Here is a 22,329-nt window from a genome sequence, read left to right on the forward strand (position 1 = left end):
GAATGGTTGGAAGTATTAACTGCTATATAAAGAAGACATTTTGATGCACTTTAGGCGATATGAAGAGGACATGTACTGGAGGAGAATGGAGGAAGAGCAGAATCACTGGGATGACCGTCGCAGAATACCAGATGGAGGATATCCTCATGGTCCTCCAGGACCGTTAGGCCTGCTGGGAGTTAGACCTGGAATACCTCCCCAGCCCCAAGGACCAGCCGTGAGTTTCTTAGCTTGAGGGGAAAAAAAAATAAGAAAAGAAATACTTGCCAAGAGGTACAGTTAAGAACTATAAATTATTCAGTGCTACTTCAGTTGTCTCCAGTGTTTCTTAATAAAGGATATGGAAAAGTGAAGAAAAAATTATATACTAATGAAACTCTGTAGATGGACCTGTCTTTCAAAATAAGCCCACTTATATGACAAAAGGATGCCTTGAAGACAAATATTGTTTCTTCTGAAATTACAAGTCACTCTGGATTTGTGTACTATGTATTTTATTTGTACTTTTATTTATCTAATTGTGGACAAATGTATAGATAAAAAGTGGTTGGATCATCAGTCCCAGAGGATAATGATTTAGTGGTGGGCCATACTCTACTTGGAGGTCGGTAAATAAATACAGTGCTGCATGTGTTTGTCCTGGGATTTGTCTCATTAGCACCTTATCAATGATCTGAAAGGTGATGGAGTCAGTGCATGCTCATCAGGTTTGCAGCTGACATGAAACTGAATTGGTTCTGAGTAGGGAGAACAGTTGATACCTTTGAGAGGAGGACTGCCATCCAGCATGACCTAGACAGTCTGGAGGAATGAACCAACAGGAACTTTATAGAATTCTGCAAGGACAAATGCCTAATGCTTCACTTGGGAGGGCATAACCACTTGCACTGAAGGGCTGGATAGCAGCCCTGCTGAAAGGCATCTGGGGTTCTTGGCAGATAGTAATGTGAACTAACCATGCGCCCTTGGCAGCAAGCAAGGCTAATAGCATCTTTGGTGATATTAACAGCAGCATAATCAGTAGATAAAAGGAAGTGATCCACTTTCATGAGACCCAAACTGCAATACTGCATTCAGCTTTGGACTTTCCAGTACAAGACAGATACTGATAAACTATAGCAGGTTCAGTGTGTGGCTACTGGGATCAGGGTTCTGGAGTGTGCCCTGTGAGAAGAGACTTGAGGGATTTGGGCCTATTCAGCCTGGAGAGAGCTTCAGTGGAATGTAATAGCCTTCTAATACCTGTGTGTTATAAAGACAATAGACCCAGGCTCTTTACAGTGAGAGGATGATATATATCAGCTTAAGCTGAGACAAAAAAGGTGCAAACTGAATACAGGATTTTTTTTCTTTTTTTCTCCACACATGTTGTGAAACTCCATCTTTGGCGGTTTTCAAGAACCGACTTGATGAAGCTCTGAGCAACATGATATAGTCTTATAGCTGACCATGGTTTCCACAGGAGGCTGGACTAGAGGACCTCCTGAGGTCCCTTTCTATTTGAATTCTTCTGTGATTCTATGAAAGCAATAATGGATACTTTATTTTGTGTCAGTATGCAAGTATTTCCCAGTTAACAGAAAGACAATAGATATTTATGTTGGGGAGGTACTTTTGAGCCTGGGATTTCCCAATTTGTTTATTTTTTTATGCATCTCATGTTTTTTTCAGATATGATTATGAACAGTATAAATTATTAAGGATACTTCGGTTCATGTTTCCTTACATCTCAATAATTTGAGGTTTGAATATTCTGTTTAGCTACATTTGGTCTTTGGTCACACATCACCTGTGAACTTGAAAGTATATCATAGAATTATAGAATAGTTTGAGTTGGAATGGACCTTAAAGATTATCTAGTTCTAACCCCCTACCATGGACAGGGACACCTTCCACTAGACCAGGTTGCTCAGAGCCACATCCAACCTGGCCTTGAACGCTTCCAGGGATGGGGCATTCACAACTTCTCTGAGCAACCTGTTCCAGGGCCTCACCACCCTTACAGTAAAGAATTTATTCCTAATATCTAATGTAAACCTGTACTCTTTTAGTTCAAAGCCCTTGTCCTTTCACTACATGCCCTTGTAAAAAGTTCCTCTCCAGCTCTCTTGTAGGCCCCCTTTAGATACTGGAAGGTGCTATAAGATCTCCCTAAAGCCTTCTCTTCTCCAGGCTGAACAGCCCCAATTCTCTCAGCCTGTCTTCCCAGGAGAGGTGCTCCAGCTCTGTGATCATCTTGGTGGCCTCTTCTGGACTTGCTCCAGTAGGTCCACATTCTTATGTTGGGATTGCCAGAGCTGGATGCAGTACTCCAGGTGGGGTCTCATGAGAGCAGTGCAGTCACCTGCCTTGACCTGTTATGTACCCAAATTTCAGAAATGTGCTTTTTCATCTGTTTAGCCTCTACGCCGCCCTGACTCCTCTGATGACCGCTATGTGATGACCAAACATGCAGCTATATATCCAACAGAGGAGGAACTTCAAGCAGTCCAAAAAATTGTTTCTATTACTGAGCGTGCTTTGAAACTTGTTTCTGACAATATGACTGACCATGAAAAAAGCAAGAGCAAAGAGGGAGATGACAAAAAAGACAGCAGTAAAGACAGGTATTTTTTTCCTTATTATTTTTTAAGAATTTTATGACTCCTTTCTGAAGACATTTTGTTTTTCTTTGTACTGTTATCAGTGCTTTCAGGAATTCTGTTCCCTTCAGATTTTTATATGGCATATGTCACTGTGGCCTCAAGAGTATATGGAATACTGCTATTTTATTTAATTTTTCTATCTTCATGTTTAGTTTTATGATTTTCATAGTATTTTAAATGCAGATTTTAACTATAATTCACAGAGCTTTGAAAGGAGTTTTACGGGTGGGCGTTTTGGCTAAAGGTTTGTTACTCCATGGAGACCGAAATGTCAATCTTGTTTTGTTATGTGCTGAGAAGCCTTCAAAGATGTTACTTGGTTTTATTGCTGAAAGTCTTCCCAAACAACTTGCAGTAAGTAATTAGACTTTTTTATTTGAATTTTGTTAAAAATACTGTAAAAGTCTGTCCTCAAGTCAAATGTCTGTAGGGCTGACTGTGCTTCATTTCATAGCTCAGGTACAGTTTCTTTTCATTTTCTGAGTGTTTGTGTCTGAATTCAGGGACTATGCTGCATGTTTTGCTTTCTGTATATTACATCTATACAAGTGTCTAGGTGCTTATGCTAGCAGTGTAGTATCAATCATCATTTAATAGATTTCCTTCAACTGGGAAATAGAAATGAGGAGAAGAAAGACTATTATCCAGTTACCAGCAGCAATAGAGGTAATTTGTGTTGTGTTACAGGAAGCTCGCACTGCCTGATGGTCAAAGTTCTCCATTAATGCCAGTCTCTTTGTACTTGTCTGTTTCCAGTTTGTATGTGTCAGTGCTTTGTAGTCCCAGTAGTAGTTAAATAAGTCTTGTGTGTGTTTTTTTAATTTGGCACTAAAAAAAAAGTCCATGTAGTCTTACACCATTCAGCAAAATTAATATAAACCATTTGCTGTATTTCTACAAGAAATGAAAGCACAGAATAAAGTTTTTAGCTTCAGTGCTCCCTACTGAACAAAGTCTGTCCACTATTGTTATAGGATGCTTTTCACAGCATTAGTACTTCAATGCAGTCTGGTAAAATGCTCAACAGAATCAGTGGCATGGTAGAAGCATTAGCAGGATCAGATTAATTAGAAAATAATCTTGGGTTTTCTCTTGTTTGAAATAACAGAGGAAAACTTAAAAACTGCACATCTTGGTCTGACTTTGTGGAGAATTCACTTGTCCCTCTAGTTTGTGGAAGAAAGTGATAGAGGTGCCTACAGCTTTATTTTGGGGGTATTTAGAGTTATTAAAGAAGCAACTCTGAGTAACCACCTTGTTACTCTTACTGTTTTTCTCCCCTGGTATTAATCTTGTCCTTTGCTCTCATCAGAGGATGTTGTGATAGCCAAGTACAGAATGTCGCTTGAAGTACTCATCCTGTAACTGCGAGCTTGAAAAAGCACCAGTGCATCTTTGTGTTTTTTAAAGGCTCCTATGTTCCAATGAGAAAAATATTCAACTGGAATTTGAAGTGGCATTGAGGCTTTTATTTATCTCAAATGCTGTCAAGATTCTTGTTATGTAATTTTTTTATTATATGAATTTCACTTACTTTTTTCTCATTTACACGCTTGGCAACTGCTGTGTGTTTTCATTAATGATTTGGAAACAGTATGCAAGTCTATATATATATGTATGAATTGTGTATACTGTTGCTTCTTTGAATACAGAAGTATTTGCTTCATATAATTATATTGCATTTCTGCCTTTCTATTAAAAAAGGCTATGTTGAAATCCATTTTCTTCCCCTTACTTTTCTTGGCCACATGCTAATAGAAACTTCTGTTTCTTGATATTTAGGTAATAAGTCCTGAGAAATATGATATCAAGTGTGCAGTCCCAGAAGCAGCAATAATTTTAAATTCATGTGTGGAACCCAAAATGCAAGTTACTATCACACTGACATCTCCAGTCATTCGGGAGGAGAACATGAGGGATGGAGGTTGGGAAGTTGTTAAAGATGTTACTTCTATATATTCTACTTATGATGGCATTGAGGTCCTAGAAGGCAACATGCTGGCATAACTAATGTACTTGATCAAAACCTTGTTTTTCAACAAGCAGTCTTGGTAGAGAAAAATTTGCTATAAAAATGCTTATACAATGCATTTAATTTTTAAAAAATCTAACTTAAAGTCCAACCTCGGCTTTCTGGAAAAGGTACAAACTTGATTTTTTCCCCTCTCTTATAAAATTATAGGGAAAACTTAAGTATTTTTTAACAAGTGGCTATAAACCGGCTTTCTAATGCAGTGCTGCCCTAAAAGAAAGATCACAGTTTCAAGTTTTAGTGGGATCAGTATTACCATTATTTACATACTCCAAATAGCAGCACCACTTAAAATGTACTTTTATAATATTTTTGATGGTAACAGTGCTTATAATTTTAAAAGAAGATGTAATTTTTTTTCAGCACTCTGAGGTTGCCTTTCAGCCTGGAGTTATTTTTGAATATATTTAGGCTCCTGATATTGCAACCAGTCTTCAATCCAACTGGCAAACTCAGACTAGGAAAATAAGAAATGGCATTGTCGTTTCAGCTGTAGCAGAAAGTGGAGTTTGTAAATAAAATTACATTTCTGAAGGTCACAGTTTATCTGGTGCCAGCAATGTTGCTTTACGGTCTGTTTTGTAATGCTTTCCAAGCTTTAAAAGCTTTTAAGCCAGCAAGCATGATTAATGTTTACAATACATTGGTTCCTTTTTTTTACGGGTCAGATAAAATTAACTTTTGTTTCCTTTTAATACTGTATTTTCATAGTTGAAAGAGATCATGGCAAACAGGGTTCTGGTGTATGACAGTGAATCTATGTATAGCAAATCTGAGGCTGTCTTAACATTCCTCCTATGCAGGTTGAAAAAAATTGTATGTATGTATACTTGTGCTTGTGTATATATGTATTTATATAAGCCACAGAGACTTTTTTTATTTCATCTCATCATTAAATGTCGTCTAAATAAATTGAGATTTTTATATTGCATTAGTAAATGTTCTGTAGCTATGACTAATGCATTGTAAGCAAGCTGTGTTAACAAAGTCATCCTACATAATTAGAAAGAAAAATGTCAAGATACATTCTCTAGTTTGGATGACTTCTGAAGAGTCTTAAAGAGTGCTATGTACATGATTTTTGAGTTTTGCATATTATTCCTAGTTATAAAGTCTTTGTACATATACTGTCATACCCAACCAGTTTACTTGTTTTTTGAAAATCTTAAGTGTAACATGACTTTTAATTTGTTTGTGCTGAATCAGACTTCATGTATTATTTAAACTCATAAAGAATGCTTTAAAATATTTGATTAAGTTACATTAAGCATTAAATTAACCTTAAACACCATATTTGTTTATTAACATACTGTGAAAAAGTGCAATACTGATCGTGCCACAATATTAAATTTCCATTTTCTGACCTAAAATTCTGTGATGTAGACTAAAAACAAAACAAATTTCAAATTATCACGATCAGTCCCTTAATTTGTGCCACCTAAAGGAAACAAATCTGTACTTTTGTCTGACCCACACTTGAGCTAAAATGAGTTTATTCACTGCTGGAGTACTGCCTCTAGGTAAGCAAAATCAAGTTAGATTTCTTTTCAAGAGAGCAGTATAAAAAGTTCATTTTAAAATCTAGAGCACATAGAAGACTGAATTGGAAATTATTGCAGCAAAGAAGGCCTTATTATGAAGGCTTCTGCTTATTTGCTGCAGAGTAATAGTGTGTTTGTGTTTTTTTACTGCAGCTCCTCATGCTCTTTCTTACAATGGTTTAAAGTTTTCTTTTTTTTTTTATTTTATTTTTAGCCTGCAGTTTGAGTAAAGATGAGACTGAGACTCGCATGAGGAATAGAAATGTTTGATGTGTAATAATCCCATTACATGATAAAAGGCTAAAAAAAATCCAAACCAAAACCAATGTGAAATAAAATTGTTAACTACATAGCTACTGTTCCTTACAGTATTGTCCATTTGACGGTTTACCAAATCTGATATATTCAAAGGGCTCTAACCCAGCTGTGGAGTCTTTCCTTCAGCAAACAAAGTGTACATATTTATAAAAGTATATATATATATATATATATATATATATATATATATATGTGCATGTGTCTTTTTTTTTATCCTTAGCTAACAGCCCCAGTCCTAAGCTTTCTAGCAAAGGGTCTTGATTCCTGTCAGGGGCTGCTACCAAGATATTGGAAGGATTTTTGACCAAGGTTTTCTAAAGCTCAATGTCACACCTGCCATGCTTTACAAAGGAGGGGTTTGGACACATATTCCTAAGACATACTGTTACTTTGGGGGTTTTTAGCTTTATGTCTTTGTCTCTATCCTAGAATTAAGCAGTGTTCACACTAGTTTTCAAATAATTGACTGGGTAAAATGTATTTTGCATAATAAAACTTAGTAAAATTGATATGCCTGTTAACTTTTAATGACCAAGTAGTGTGGACACAGCATGTCTAACTGAAGATTAACCCCTTATATTTAGGGTAGTAATAAATCAAGTTATATAGGGTAAGAATTCGTGCTTGTATTTTGTAAATTAATTCAACTTTTTTTGTCTTAGCTCAACAGGTTGGTAGGCATCTGAATTTAGTTGAAGACTATTTAAGGGGTTAATCCTGAAATGTAAAACAAATGTAAAAATTCACAGATTAAGTATTACAAGAGTTTCCTTGATACATTTTCTTCCAGTCAATGTATTCTCAGTGCAGTTAGGTGTCTTACAACTTCTTAGTCTTTTTAAGTTTCAAGGATATTCATATGATACCTAGTAGCAGCACATTTTAGATTGATGTTTCAAGCACTATGATTCTCTTCTGTGCACTTAAACTGTAATTCTTTTCAGCAAAATTCTTTTCCAAATTGAAGTTTTTGGAGCTAGAAGTAATTGGAGTTTCAAATTATGTAGTGAGTTATCATGATAAAAGTTTGCACAGTATAATCTATTTGCATAGTAACTTTAAAAGACTGTAAAAAACAGACTGATTGGGTTACTGGACAGAAGAGACACATTTTTAATTTCTCAACCTTATTTTTCCTCGTATTTTCCTGCTGTGCATTTTCTCTAAATGTACTCCTGTTCTTTTTATATGCAAGTTTTACTTGTTTCATCCATTATCTTACCTGGCAGCCCTCTTGTATAGGTGTTGGTTTGATTTTTGTTTTGTTTTAAATGAAATGCCACTTTAAATGTCTTCATTTGCTGTGTAAATACCTTGTTGGTTCCGTTATTCTTCTTTTCACTTTAACATATAGTCCATAAGTTTAAACATCTGTTTCAAAAGATACCTATGTTCTTAGCTTTGTTCTTATTTTGAAATCTTCCCCCTTTTAGCCCCATGCAGAGCAATGGGACTATCCTATAAAAAAATGTCCAAATCTAAATAGGGTACTTCAGATTTAAGTTTTGCAAAGTTATAGAACCATGTTTATTCATGTTTTTTTAGTTCTCTCTAAAGTATCCTACTGTTAAAATATCCTACTATTTATTTTTCATTTGTGTATAAACAGGTGGTTTCTGGGCTCTCTGCAGCATCCCTACTTGCTGGCATGTTTCATGAGACTATATATATAAACTTCTATTCTCTGAGTTACCTAACTTTATATCTTGCTGGAGTAAATTATATTCCATTCAGCCAGTTCCTGTGAAATGAGTGCCATTGAGTGAAGGCTTTTTCTTTCATCTTGTCTGGAGTATCACCAGTTAGGCTATCAGTATACTTTATCACTAGTCACAATAGCTATTTTCATAATTAGTAAAACAAAATACTTTAAAAAATGATCATTATAATATATCCCTACAATTTTAAAAGTAATTTGAAGGTACCATTTCATATTGTTTCATTGATTTAAACCATTTCCAAAAGGGCCTTGTGGTCTTTTCCATTTTGGTAACAAAGCAATCTGCTTTGTAATTAATCCTTTTCTGAACATTTAAATATAAAAGATCTACCATATTTTAGAATAATAGAATCATAGAATCATTTAGGTTAGAAAAGCCCTTCAAGATCATCAACTCCAACTGTTCAACTAACGCTGCCAAGTCCACTGCATCTACAGTGCCACATCTGCACTTCTTTTAAATCCCTTCAGGGATGGTGACTCAGCCACTTCCCTGGGTAGCCTCTTTCAATGCTTGGCAACCCTTTCTGTGAAGAAATTTTTCCTAATATCCAATCTAAACCTCCCCTGGCACAACTTGAGGCCATTTCTTCCTGTCCTATTGTTTGTTACTTAGGAAAAGAGACCAACAACCACCTTGCTACAACCTCCTTTCAGGTAGTTGTAGAGAGTGATAAGGTCACCCCTGAGCCTCCTTTTCTCCAGGATAAACACCTCCAGCTCCCTCAGCCACTCCTCATGAGACTTGTGCTCTGGACCTTTCACTATCTCTGTTGTCCTTCTCTGGACACACTCCAGCACCTCAGTGTATGTCTTGTTTTGAGGGGCCCAAAACTGAACACAGGATTTGAGGTGTGGCCTTACCAGTGCCCAGTAGAGAGGGACAGTCACTTCCCTATTCCTGCTGGCCACACTATTTAGTGGTGATACAATCCAGGATGCCATTGGCTTTCTTGGCCACCTGGGCACATGCTGGCTCATGTTCAGCTGCTGTCAACTATTGCACCCAGGTCCTTTTCGGCCAAGCAACTTTCCAGCCAATTCTCCCCCCAGCCTGTAGTGCTGCATGGGGTTGTTGTGACCCAAGTGCAGGACCTGGCACTTGGCCTTGTTGAACCTCATACCGTTGGCCTCAGCCCATCAATCCAGCCTGTCCAGATTCTTCTGCAGAGTCTTCCTACCCTCAAGCAGACCAACACTCCCACCCAACTTGGTGTCATCTGCAAACTTACTGAGGGTGCACTCAATCCTCTTATCCACATCATTGATAAAGATATTAAACAGGACTGGCCCCAGTACTGAGCCTTGGGGAACCCCAGTAGTGACTGACCACCAGCTGGATGTAACTCCATTCCCCACCACTCTCTGGGGCTGGTTGTTCAGACAGGTTTTTACTCAAGAAAGAGTGCACCTGCCTGAGCCATGGGCAGCCAGTTTCTCCAGGAGAATGCTGTGGGAAATGGTGTCAAAGGCTTTACTAGGTCTAGATAGACAAGATCCCCAGCCTTTCCCTCATCCACTAAGTGGATCACCCTGTCATACAGGGAGATAAGGTCATTTAAGCAGGACCTGCCTTTCCTAAACCCATGCTGGCTTGGCCTGATCCCCTGGTTGTCCTGTATGTGCCACATGATGACACAAGATGATCTGCTCCATGACATTCTCTGCTACCAAGGTCAGGCTGACAGGACTGTAGTTCCCCAGATTTTCCTTCTGGCCCTTCTTTCAGATAGTCTGCTTTGTTGTTTTTTTTTCTTTTTTGGCTTTTCTTTTTCTTGCTGAATCATAAGTAAAGCAGTCCCTATTCAATTCCTTCCTTACATCCTGAATGATATTGGAGCACATATATCATGGACTGAGGAATTTATATGAGGAAGAGAGGATATTTAAAAGTAATGGAACTCTTAAAACTGAAGAGCATTTCACATTCCTTTAGTCAGTTTTTTTAAAATGCAAAATAATTTCCATTTCAAGTTTAAGGTATGATAAAAATAACATTACAAAATATCTAGTGCTTTTAAGTGGTTTTAATATACTTAGCTTTTCTTTAAAAAGAGTAGTCCCAAATAGCATGTGACCATTAAAATTTTCATGAAACTAAGTGAGAATATTTCTACTTTGTTAAAGTGGATTTTTAGTGTTCCTTCTGTCTTGTGGTCTCTGTGCTGGTGCACTGTGTCCAACCATTCTTCCTTTGCTATTTAATTTTACGGGATATATGTTTTTCCAGTGTTAAAGAAAGAAAGAAGTACTATGTATTGCATAATCTGCAATGAATTTGAAAATACCCTGACATCTAAAGTTTAATATGATTCTACAGTCTTCATACTGGGCTAATGTCCTAATACTAATTGAATGACTTTTATTGAACAATTACATTTGTTGTTCAAAGGTTCAAGCTTTAAATGGCATGTGTGACATTGAAGCTACTTTAAATGGTCAAACACCCATTCCTCACTGCATTTTGCCAATTCAATCCATTTTAGATGTAACCTCGGGTATGGTGAAAGACCCACCGGACGTCTTGGACAGGCAAAAATGCCTTGACGCTCTGGCTGCTCTACGCCACGCTAAGTGGTTCCAGGTTCGGAACATCATTTTACTTTCTTCTTGTAGCCTTATGAGAGATTAGTTCAGTTGCAACATAAATGTTTAACTGTGTGGAAACACTCAGTATTGTTCATGCTAATAATATTTAATATTTTTCTGGTCCCTGAATTTAAGTCTAGAAGGTTGAGTAGGGAGGAACTGCTTTATGCAGTTATTGCTCATTTGACCTTTTTTTTTTTTTTTTCTGGTCATCGAGAAGGCGATGTTGAAAGTTTGACTCACTCAGGGTGATCATATGTTGTATATTTGTTATGTATTCCGTAAGGCTGCAGAGTAACTTTGCTTTAAATAATGAAATATGTATTTAAAGCTTTGTGTTTAGATTTAAGACTTTTTTTTCCTATTTCTTTAAGTGTAGGGAATGAAAGGTGAGAAGCAACTGTTTGGTTTAGTGACTTTGCATTCTGGTAAAGTCACAATAAAGAAACCAAACAGATTCCCTTGACCTTTCAGTCTCTATACCTATTTCTTAGATCTTTACTTTATCCTTTTTATTTCTAATATAGAAAAATACTGTATTTATTGTTGCAGGTGAACATAGGCCAAAGTGTATAGGGGATCAAGAAATGTTATTCTTGTATAACCTCTGCACTTTGACTTCTATCACCTTAAATTATTAACCCTGTATAAAATACTGCTGTAAATGGCAGCTTAGAATAAAGTTGTAGAATTCTTTGTTTCAGTCTTGTACCTGAGCTTCCATTGAACAGCAGTGTTTTAGTCTTTTAACAAGTCTTATTTGCTGTATATGCTGGAATTAATTTGATTTTGTATTGCTCTCAAGGCTAGAGCTAATGGTCTGCAGTCCTGTGTGGTTATCATACGTATTCTTCGTGACCTCTGTCAGCGGGTTCCAACTTGGTCTGATTTTCCAAGCTGGGTGAGTAATGTTCTTTTGAATGAGTCTTTTTAATGCACAATAGTTTTTTTGTTTTTTAATCCACTGCAAGTAAAGAATGTGCTTCTACAGTTTTAAAATTTAGATTTTTTTTTGAGGAGTAATGTAGGGTTTTGCTTGGGTGGTTGGTTGGTTGGTTTTCCCCAACAAATGATCCAAATTACCTCTAAAAATTTTAATTTTCTGTGGTTTTGCCATGTGGAGCTGAAAACTTTTTTTCAAAAAGAATTTTCTTGTTGTTTGGAATTCTTTGAGGGTAGTGTTCTTCTGTAGTTTAGTGTTTTTTCCTTTACTCTGTATCAAAGAAACTATTTTTTTCTTACAGCCTACTCTGAATTGCTTGGACTTTACTGAAACTGGTAGAAAATAATGTCAGCTGTGCCCAGATAGCTCTGTGATAACAGAAAGGCTACTTGAAAGAATAAATCACAGCAATTCCTGCAATTATTAATATGTTGTTCTGCAAGATGAAATACCACAGTACTAGTCTGTAGATGTGTTACCATTGGCATTTTAATCAGTGTCACTTAGACACAGCTCTCTAGGTTGTTACTGGTTACCTACCTCAATTCTTGCAGCTGAGTGGTTTTTGAGCATTCTTTTACATTGACTATCTTAAATTATGCTCTCCAGGAGTGCAACTTGTGTTCCAACTATTGATAAATGTTCAATCTGTGGACTGCACAAAGTTAGTCTGAACCAAAATCTCTGAAGCGTATATATGTGGAGGTAAATTCAACTTTGACTGTTTTGTTACATAGACCAAATCCTGTTGCACTATGGTGCTTCCTAATGTAGATTTTTCAGTTTTGGCAGGAAGAGTGCTAACATTGTCAAGATAGTTATAATAGTTGGCATTATTTCAATGAGAAATGTTTTACAATTGTATAAAGCTTGCTTACCCAAAAAAGCATGGGAGCAATTATTTATGTTTTTTAAAATATTTAAAGTAAAAAAAAAAATCCAATTTCTGTGCTATACTTCATGAAAGATATACTGTACAAATATAGTTTAACAGAAGCATGTAATTACCCTCAGTATTGCTTACTGAGTAGAAAAAGAATAAACCCAGGCATGCTTTTAGAAAAGCATCCTTTAAAATATTGCAACACACAGCAGGCACATAGATGAAGAACAAGGAATGTTGTTTCTTATTTCTCATAATATCTGTTCTAAGGTGCAGCTAGAAAGGAAGCGATGTGTCACAGAATCATGGAATGGGTAAAGTTGGAAGGGACCACAGTGGGTCATCTGGTTCAGCCTCCCTGCTCAAGCAGGATCATCTCAGAGCACATGGCACAGGACTGCATCCAGATGGATCTGGAATATCTCCAGTGAGGGAGACTACACAACCTCTCTGGATCACCTATTCCAGTGCATGGTCACTCATAGAATAAAGTATTTCTTCCTTATATTCAGGTGGAACTTCCTGTGCATCAGTTTCTGCACATTGCTTCTTGTTCTATTGGTTGACATCACCAAGAGGAGCCTGGCTCTATCCTGACACACACCCTTTAGGTACTTATAGACATTGATGAGGTCCCCTCTCAGTTGCCTCTACTCAAGGCTGAACAGGCCCAGTTCCCTCAGCTTTTCCTCCTGAGAGAGATACTCTAGACCCTTGATCATCTTTTTAGCCCTCTGCTGAACCGGTTCCAGGAGCTCCATGTCTCTTTTATACTGAGGAACCCAGAACTGGACACAGCACTCCAGCACACCAGGGCTGAGTAGAGGGGCAGGAACACCTCCCTCAACCTTCTGGCAACACTTCCCAATGCACCCCAGGACCCTGCACTTGCTTTCTTGGCTACAAGGGCACTGCTGGCTCACAGACTTCTTATCTACCAGGACCCCCAGGTCCTTCTCTGCAGAGCTGCTTTCCAGCAGGTCACCCCTAGCCTATACTGGTGCCTGGGGTTCTTCCTCCACAGGTGCAGGACCCTGCACTTGCCTTTGTTGAATTGCAGGTGGTTCCTCTCTGTTCATCTCTCCAACCTGTCGAGGTCCTTCTAAAGAGCAGCACAGCACTCTGGGATATTGACCACTCCTCCCAGCTTTGTGTCATCAGCAAACTTGCTGAGGAGGCATCTGCCCCTTTGTCCAAGTCATTGGTGGATAAGTTAAACAATAATGGACACACTATAAAACCTTGGGGAACACCACTAGTGAAAGGCCTCCAACTAGACCCTGTGCCACTGATCACAACCCTCTGGGATCTGTCGTTCAGCCAGTTCTCAATCCACCTCATTGTCCAGTCATTCAGTCCATACTTCCGGAGTTTGCCTATGAGGATTTAATGAGAGATTTCAGGCCTAGGTGTGTCTTAGTCCTCTCTAAAAGCATTTCCTATCTTGCTCTTGTCTCCAAAAAAATGGGAAATAAATTCTCCAACCAATTTGCTAGGTTAGAAAGCCAACTTTACCTTATTAGCAGTGCTGGATACGTGGGGGATTCTTCTCAAAGCATGCATAAGAAGCAACCTAACAGATCAGGTTATATTCCTGAAACTAATACATATTCATCACATTTCCTGAATACATGCATATATAGCTAATTGTTTCCATGGATTTGTTTGGATATGGTCCTAGATCTTCTAAAGAATCTTTTCTCTTTCAGAGTAGTTCAAATATGTCATCAGGTCATAATGTACTTCTCATCATTCTTTGCTCTGACACACAATCCTTGTTCTCAAAACTAAGATATCAGCTAATACATATTAATCACAGATAGAAGTAAACACGGAAGCATTAGCTGGCACAAGACTAGTCACAGATATAGGGAATTAACACAAGGCCACATTAATCTCTGGTATTAGCATAAGCACTGTATGGTACAAAACTAGGCATTAACCACAAATATAGGTATCATATAGTGCTAAAGTTAAAAGAATTTTCCAACATCTGCCTCCACTGCTGCATAGACTTCTAATTAAAGATATTTTACTTGTTCAGTAACACTCTTGGTACCCAATGCATTGCCAGTACCATGAATCACCATTGAAGTTTGTGTATTCAGTTGTTCTTTTGGCCTGTTGGCAGTCTTACTGACAAAAAAAAAAAAAAAAAAAAAAAAAAAAAAAAAAAAAAAAAAAAAAAAAAATATATATATATGGTTTCTGACAGTTACAGATGAAATTTTGTAGGTTGAAGAAATATATTTTTCTAGACATAGAACTTCTGACCTGTATGCTAGGAGCCTGTTATAAGCCAGAGATACCAGAGCTTTTCAAAAAGAGCCTAAGTAGCTTTAATAATAAAAAATATTAGGAAATCTAAATGCACACATTAGTATCAGTCACTTTATATACCTAGAAATAAAAACTATCTTGGTTTGAAAGACAGGTGTTTATTAAAAAAGGCAGGAGCCTTTCTTGAAATTGAAAATGTAAGCCCCCTCTCTCCAAAATATTATAATTTTGAAATAAAGGAGCTCTCAGGCAAAGATATGGGAATAGGAATAACAGTTCTTTACTAGGAAAAATTAAAATAGAAATACAGTATTACAAAAAAAAAAAAAAAACCAAAACAAAAAACAAACCCAAAACAGTGACAGAGTCAGAATACAACCTGACACCCCATCAATCAGTCAGGGTGTTAGTAGCAGTCCAATTAGATGGTGGCTGCAGTCTTCCTGGAGTGACAGATGTGGTTCAGTTGAAGCAGTGGTCTTGTAGAAGGGTGCAATTTTTCTCTGAGGGTCCAGTGATGATGTGGAAAGGTCTGGTTTTCCTCTGGAATGCAGAGGAAAAAGGCTGCTCTGATGTTCCAAATATCAGATTTTATCTAGGTAGGAAATGCTTGGTTCCTCCTTGGAACATCTCACAATGGGATGATGTAATTTTTGTCAGTCATGGAGTGGGTCTCAATGGCCAATTAACAGAAGATATCTCCCTGGAGGAAAGATGGGTTATGGAAAAGATAAAGAGCACTGCCCCACCTGGTTTTAACAGATGGCCCATTAACAGAAGATAACTACCTCCAGAGATAAGGATCACTGCCTCACCTGTTTTCAACAGATGGTGATAGAATACATGCTTTTGGTCACATCCTGCTTTGAAAGCCAAGACAAAAGCTAAATTAGAAGAATTGTGTCAAGTTCCTACAAGTTATAAGGAACCAATATTCAAGGTTGATTTTTTTTTTAATTTTATTTTTCAAACTTGAAATCTAGTCGTTTGTGCACATAAACACTGGGGCATCATAATTCGCATTTTCCTATGATTAAGTTGAAGACTTTCATGTACTGTATGAGGATCCAAAAGAACTAGACTTGAATAAATGCAATAATTCTTTCCTGCTGTATTTTACTTCATACTTGAAAAAAACTAAATTGTTGCTAAAACTCAAAAGCTTGACCCTGAGTGATACAGTTTAAGTCCTAAAATACCATGCTCATGAATTGAAATTAGTCAGTTAAATTGAGCTAAAATAGAAAGGAATAGATATGTAATCAGCACTGCCTGTAGTTAGTTGCATGCATTAGAATGGACATTTATTCTTGAAAAATAGAAATTGAAGGCAACATTAGAGCAACTGTAAACTTGGGAGAGGAACCACAAAAAAAAAACCCTCCCAAAAATCCCACCAAAAAACAAAAGAGACATATTGTTTGAAAATAAAACTTGCCGAGGACGTGATATTGAAACATCCATTTAATACTTACTTATGCAAAAATATTTTATAGGGTTTTTTTTCTGGAAAAAAATAGTGTCTAATACAGTAAAACAATGGAAATATTTACAGGAAAAAAATGTGTAAATTTTAGAAAACATGTTTATCATCAAGGTTGTTTTTACACTTGTTTACCATCTGAGTGTTAGCCTATACCCAGGAAACAAAAATTGCAGTGAACTTCAGCTTTGCAAAACTGAAGAACTAGTAACCACTTAAATGTTTAAAGGTCATTAAATTTTGGATAGTTTAAGTTTCTGTATTCTTGTAGAAAAAAAAAATTATCTCTAGTATCCTATCAATTTCATTAGATGAATCAAATTCATCATTTCATACTGTGTGCTGTTTATTCACGTGGCTGACAGAATTCAGAGTGCAAGGAAAATTAATCCACAAACACCAGAGGTTTATGTCCAAAAAGGAGACAGAGGAGTCCTTTTTGCTTTATTCAAATAAAGGGAGAGGCCATGGGGCATTCCCCTGGGATCTCTCTAATTTTTGGAGGACACAGCCTCCCTTTTTATCCTATTTTCCCGGCCACATTTCCCTCTCTCTTTCCCCATTGGCTGAGGTACTTGAGAGGCACAGACTTCCTGGAACGCCTGACACCTGACATTCCCCTCTAATGTATAACCCTCCATTTTAATTTCCAATTCTTATACAATTCATAGTTTTCCCCCGTTGCTTCTTTCATCTTCTGTTACCCAATTTCATTTACCAGCAAACCTACAGTTTGTTTGTAAAGGCAAATCTCTTTTCCCATTCATCAATCAGTGTAATCCCTCCCACTATTTTTTTATCTCTTGGTGCTAACTATCTACCAACAGATCTACAGCTTGTTTGTAAAGACAAATGTAACATTCCTCTCAATCCCTTCTCTTTTATTTTTAATAATTGTCTTTATAAACTTTACCTATCGACTTAATTTCTTGTTCCTGTGTCATTTTTGGTTTTGCAATTACTTGCAATGATATAAATTTCTGTCCTTTTCTGTCCTGGTCTGAGTTTTCTCCTTTGCCCCGAGATCACCCCAGAGGGACATGAGGTGGTTCAAACCCTGGTTTTCTCTGAAGCAGCCAAAGAGAGATTGCCGGAGACGGTTTTCTCTTGTTCCAAGGATTGTTTATTATTTCCTATCTCTGGGACACTTTGCCTGGCCAGCAGCGGTCTGCTCAGCCTGGCATCCATGGTGGAATCTGCCTGGTGAAGGCAGGGCTTATCTTATATAGTCTAATTTACATGCTACATGTTTACATAATTTTCCCAATACAATACAATTTTATTAAATGGTCCAGTTCTGAACACATCCAATCCAAGAGTGCCAACGTGTCACCCAACATGGATGACATGGAGAAGAAGGAGGAAAAGGTGTCCACCCCCCAAATTCTCCATCTTGGCCATGTGTCCCTTATCATAAACATTCCAAAAAAACCTATTTATCTACGTTCTAAAGGTTTCATTTACACTTTACAAATTTTGGTGGCTTGTTTCTTTCCTTCTGGGTTTGTAATTTTCCCCAGGGGTTAGAATTCAGTGCCTGAGACACCAGGGTCTCACTCAGAAGTCTTTGATACCCTCGCCAGGGGGGTTTTGAGACCCCCAAGGAGGCCAGGGGTATGCCCTGGGCTCCCACACTTTTGTAGCTATCTCTGGATCAGTAGGCATGGCTATTACCTGCATCCCTTTGATCACATGTTGAATAAGTTGCACTAAGCAAGGGATCATGCATGGTAAAAAGATTAGAGTTGCTACAGCACATAAGAGAAAAAAGCAGTTGTTTAACCCATAGTCCGCCAGGTAGCCACGAAAACATGTCCCATTCCCATCATTTCCATGTTTGGACCGGTACATGAGCTAACTTACTTATTCCTTTTGCTATTTGTTTCACCAATTTTCCATTGTCATCTATTTGCAAACAGCAGTTTGAGTCATTTAATTTGCCACACAAGCCCCCTTCATCTGCTAATAAATAGTCTAATACCATCCGGTGTTGAAATATTGCATTTCTCATCTGAGTAGATTGGTCAGCAAGAAGGTCAAGAGCTGTAGCTGTCTGGTTGCTTACTATTTCAAAGACAGCTTGTAACCTAATTATCCTATTTAAATTATAAATGGGTTCTCTGGCACCTGATATTAATTCATTAGGATTCCAAGTGGCTGGTCCATAGTGGTGTATAATTCTTCCAGGTGCCCATTCATTATCACTCCACTTTTGGGTGCTTCCCCCAGACAAGGATACATCAATCAAAGGCTTTTCCCTAATTAGATCATTATATATACCTTGATTCCTAACTGGTTTCCCTGAACTTGTGGTAGCAGAAAGAACAATGGTCTGATATACCCCACATAACATATCCCTGACCAGTTTGGGGGTAACCTGCAATAGGCATGTTGGCCACAAATCCAGTAATGCCCCTTTAAATCCCAGGTCCCGTTGGCAAAGGGACCTTCCCAATTTTCATGATCCACTGGGGGGTCAAAATACAGCTTGCTTCCTGGGCCTAGTGGTCCCCCAACAATAGTTGCCCCACCATAAGAATCAAAGTATTTGCACTTCCATGCTCCCACATGAGTTTTCCAGCTGCAGTTACACCCCAGATCTGTTTTTTTAGATTTAGACCAGAACCTGCTAAAAAAAGTTCAAGTTCCATTTTGGTGTTGCCACTTCCACTAATAGTCACCAATAACATGTGTCCTACTTGTGGAATTATCTCAGGGGCAGCTTAAAAATCAGGAGTAAAAAGAAAACTTGATCCCTCACCACTGCTTTACAGCCTTTTAAAGTTTTCTGGTAATTATGGTAGGAACACTTTACCCAGCTACCATTTGAGAGCTTAACATGAGTTTGATTCCATCTGCCTTGATATCTGGAACAATCATAAGGGAGGCATTTGGGGGTCCAACAATCTAAACCCAAAGATAAAGTCCAGTCACAAACACTTTTTCCCACATATATGCTTCTTGTTCTATTTAGACAATAAGTGCCTCTTTCAGAAGAATGAAGCTGCCATGGACTTCCTTCTTCATCCCAGAATTCTGTTCCATTATGGACTTCACTCAGGGTGCTAACCCACCATTTAGGTTTGACTGGGCTGGCCACCCATAGCCAGTTTTCAGATCTCCCTGGCCCCCCACAGACCCAGCAATTGCTAAGGTTAAAGGTTTTTGCTACTTCTTCTCCTAAGGTTAAAAACTTTTCCCATTCTTGGCCCCACCCTAAACTGACAATATAAAGGTAAGATTATTAAGAGAAACATTCTAATGGTGTCATGTAATTTCCTAACCTAATTTTTACTTTCACATTGACTTCTGCATCTGTGGTGAGTGAAGGCATAGAAACAGCTTAACATAAAGAAAACAGTGACAGCAAAGGGCTGGACCCCAATGACTGGAGATCCGAGAGGAGGGATGCTGTCACGGTCCGCCCAACCCGAGCGGGAGTCGTGACTGATTCTTTTATGGATCTCAGAGTGCAAAAGACACAGCAGGGGACAAAACCAGTTTACTTCTACAGAAATGCACTTTATTTAGTGCCAACCAAAATGCGATAGTGGGACAGAGAGAGAGAAAGAGAGAGAGAGAGAGAGAAAGGGGGGTTGGGATTATAGCTACCAAGACGGGCAGACGAATCCTCGTGGAGCCAGCCAATAGATGTCTGTTGCCGTCTGGGGAGATCTCAGGGGTCTCCTCTGAGAAAGTCACTTTTATAGTCCTTTCCCAAAGCGAGTGGCTTCTGGCCAAAAGGTGGGAAGATTTATGGACTATTGTATGTGGAGCTCGTAACCCTGAGGAACAGGTGGAAACAGGACGCTTCAAGGAACACCAAACCATCTTTGTTATTATGAACACACGCAGGATAGCCCATACTGACCAGTCCATTGTTCTTCCATCTGTGGGAGCTTTGTTGAGTCAGCACCCCGTGACTAGTCGTCATGAGAAACCAGTCCTGGTAGGCATCACCTGCAGAACAGTCACTTGGTGTTCCTCCCATTGCTGGGCAGCACAGGCCTCAGGCGAGGGTCGTTGGGCAGAAACAGACGAGAGGCTCAGACGGACTCTCACAAATGCCCACACAAACTATTTCAGCAGGCAGTCCGTGGGTAGGCACACGAGGCTTCCCTCGATGTCGACGCACTTGCTATTGCTCCAGTCCACTCCAGCTGAGTGTCAGTCATGGCTTCCCGTTCTTCTCCAGCTGATATGTCCAAATCTCTGGGGCCTTAGAGACCTTGACCCAAGTGTGATGGGTCCACCCGTGTTCAGCTGTCTTGACGGCTGTTTCTGTGGTCAACAACACCTGGAAAGGTCCACATCACTTCTCCACCAGTGGTGGTTCTTTCCACTCCTTAACTAGGACCCAATCTCCTGGTGTGGTGCTGTGAACAGCAAAGTCCAAAGGCAGGGTCTGTGCCAGCTGAGCCTCCTGTCGAAGAGATTTCTCAACAGACAGTATCCAGGCCACACAATGTTTCATATATACATCACTTATCTCTACCCCCCTTCTAGGCTGAGAATTGCAAGGGTAAGGAAACTTCTTCTTCCCATAGTTTCCCAAATGTATGTATCACCCCATATGCATATTTAGAATCAGTAAAAACATTCACTGTCTTGTCTTGGTATAATTCACAGGCTCTGATAAGCACATATAGCTCAACTGTCTGAGCTGACCAGGTGGGGGTAACCTCCTCCTTCCTTTAATTGTTCCCCATTCACGATAGAGTATCCTGTAAACAGCTTCCCTCTATTACCCTTGATGACCCATCAATGAACACATTCCCTCCCTCAGGCCAGGGAGTATCTCTCAAATCTCCAGCCCTGTGTGGAGATCTATCACCTGGATACAGTCATGGGTTTCTTCCTGTCCCCCCCTTTCTTTAGGGCCATTTAAACAGGAGCCTGGATTAAAATTTTCCCCATTTTTAAATTCTAAATTATCCTGTTCCATTAAACAAGATTCATACTGTAATAAGTGAGCACTCGTCATCCACTTAGAGGCTCTCTCAGTTAACAAAGCTTTAATCTGATGTGAAATCTTTATGATCAGATACCCTCCCCTTGTCAGTTTTTGGGACTAAGGCCCCATCAGATCTGTGGCTGCACAGTTTCTGCAGACAATGGGGCCAGCCTCTGACCACTGGGTCTAACAATTTAGAAAAATAGGCAACAGTGTGTCCCTCCATGCTATTGTACCAAAAGTCCTTTAGCATGACCCTGTTTAACATCCACATGTATTTGAAATTCTTTTTCTGCATCTGGAAGAGCTAAGACTGGGGCATTAACTAATTTGTCTTTTAATTTTTTAAAGCTTTGCCCTCCTTCCCGTGTCTATACCACGACATTAGGACTGTTTTGGGTTAAAAAGTTATATAAATGTGTAGCCACAACAGAAAAAATCTTTGATCCAAGCTGTGCAGTGCCCCACCAAGCACAAAACCCGCTTTAACTCCTTGTTAGCCTGGGGCAATGGTATTTGCAAAATCCCTTTTATTCTTTCTGGATCAATACACCATAACTCCTCAGTCAGAATGTGTCCCAAATATTTGACTCTTCTTTTCACTAACTGTTCTTTCCTTTCAGACACTCCTTGAATAACCACTGATCTTTTTGACAATTTTCCAGCCAGGTATAAAATTTAAGGTGGATCGGGAGGCCCCTGTGTCTACCAGAAAACACACCTCCCCTCGATCCGGACCCACCTTAAAAGTTATCAAGGGCTCCTGAGTGGTGGGTCCTTGATATAATAGGAGCCCCTGACACTCCTAACAATCTGTTTCCATTATCCTCTGGACTTCCTCCTCCTGAGGGTCCAGCTGTTTCTGCGGACACTCATTTTTCCAATGCCCTTCTGCCCTGCAGATAGCACACTGGTTCCTCCCTAGCCGCGGTTTGGGTTGG

General features: G+C 38.8%; 1 protein-coding gene across 5 annotated transcripts in view; it reads left to right on the forward strand.

The window, feature by feature from the left end:
• LOC306814053 (zinc finger RNA-binding protein) overlaps window positions 1-22,329 on the forward strand; it is a 64,539-nt gene that overhangs the window by 36,848 nt on the left and 5,362 nt on the right. For 3 of the 5 annotated variants that reach the window (XM_079329754.1, XM_079329755.1, XM_079329756.1), the window contains 6 exons: window positions 55-217; window positions 2,401-2,606; window positions 2,849-2,999; window positions 4,428-4,569; window positions 10,743-10,840; window positions 11,651-11,746. In XM_079329754.1, the coding sequence (XP_079185880.1) occupies window positions 55-217; window positions 2,401-2,606; window positions 2,849-2,999; window positions 4,428-4,569; window positions 10,743-10,840; window positions 11,651-11,746 (856 nt within the window). The remainder of the gene's footprint in view (window positions 1-54; window positions 218-2,400; window positions 2,607-2,848; window positions 3,000-4,427; window positions 4,570-10,742; window positions 10,841-11,650; window positions 11,747-22,329) is intronic. The other 2 variants (XR_013777079.1, XR_013777080.1) reach the window with 1 other exon arrangement.

The sequence above is a fragment of the Erithacus rubecula genome (genome assembly GCF_903797595.1).
Source record: "Erithacus rubecula genome assembly, chromosome: W".
Classification (NCBI taxonomy): domain Eukaryota; kingdom Metazoa; phylum Chordata; class Aves; order Passeriformes; family Muscicapidae; genus Erithacus; species Erithacus rubecula.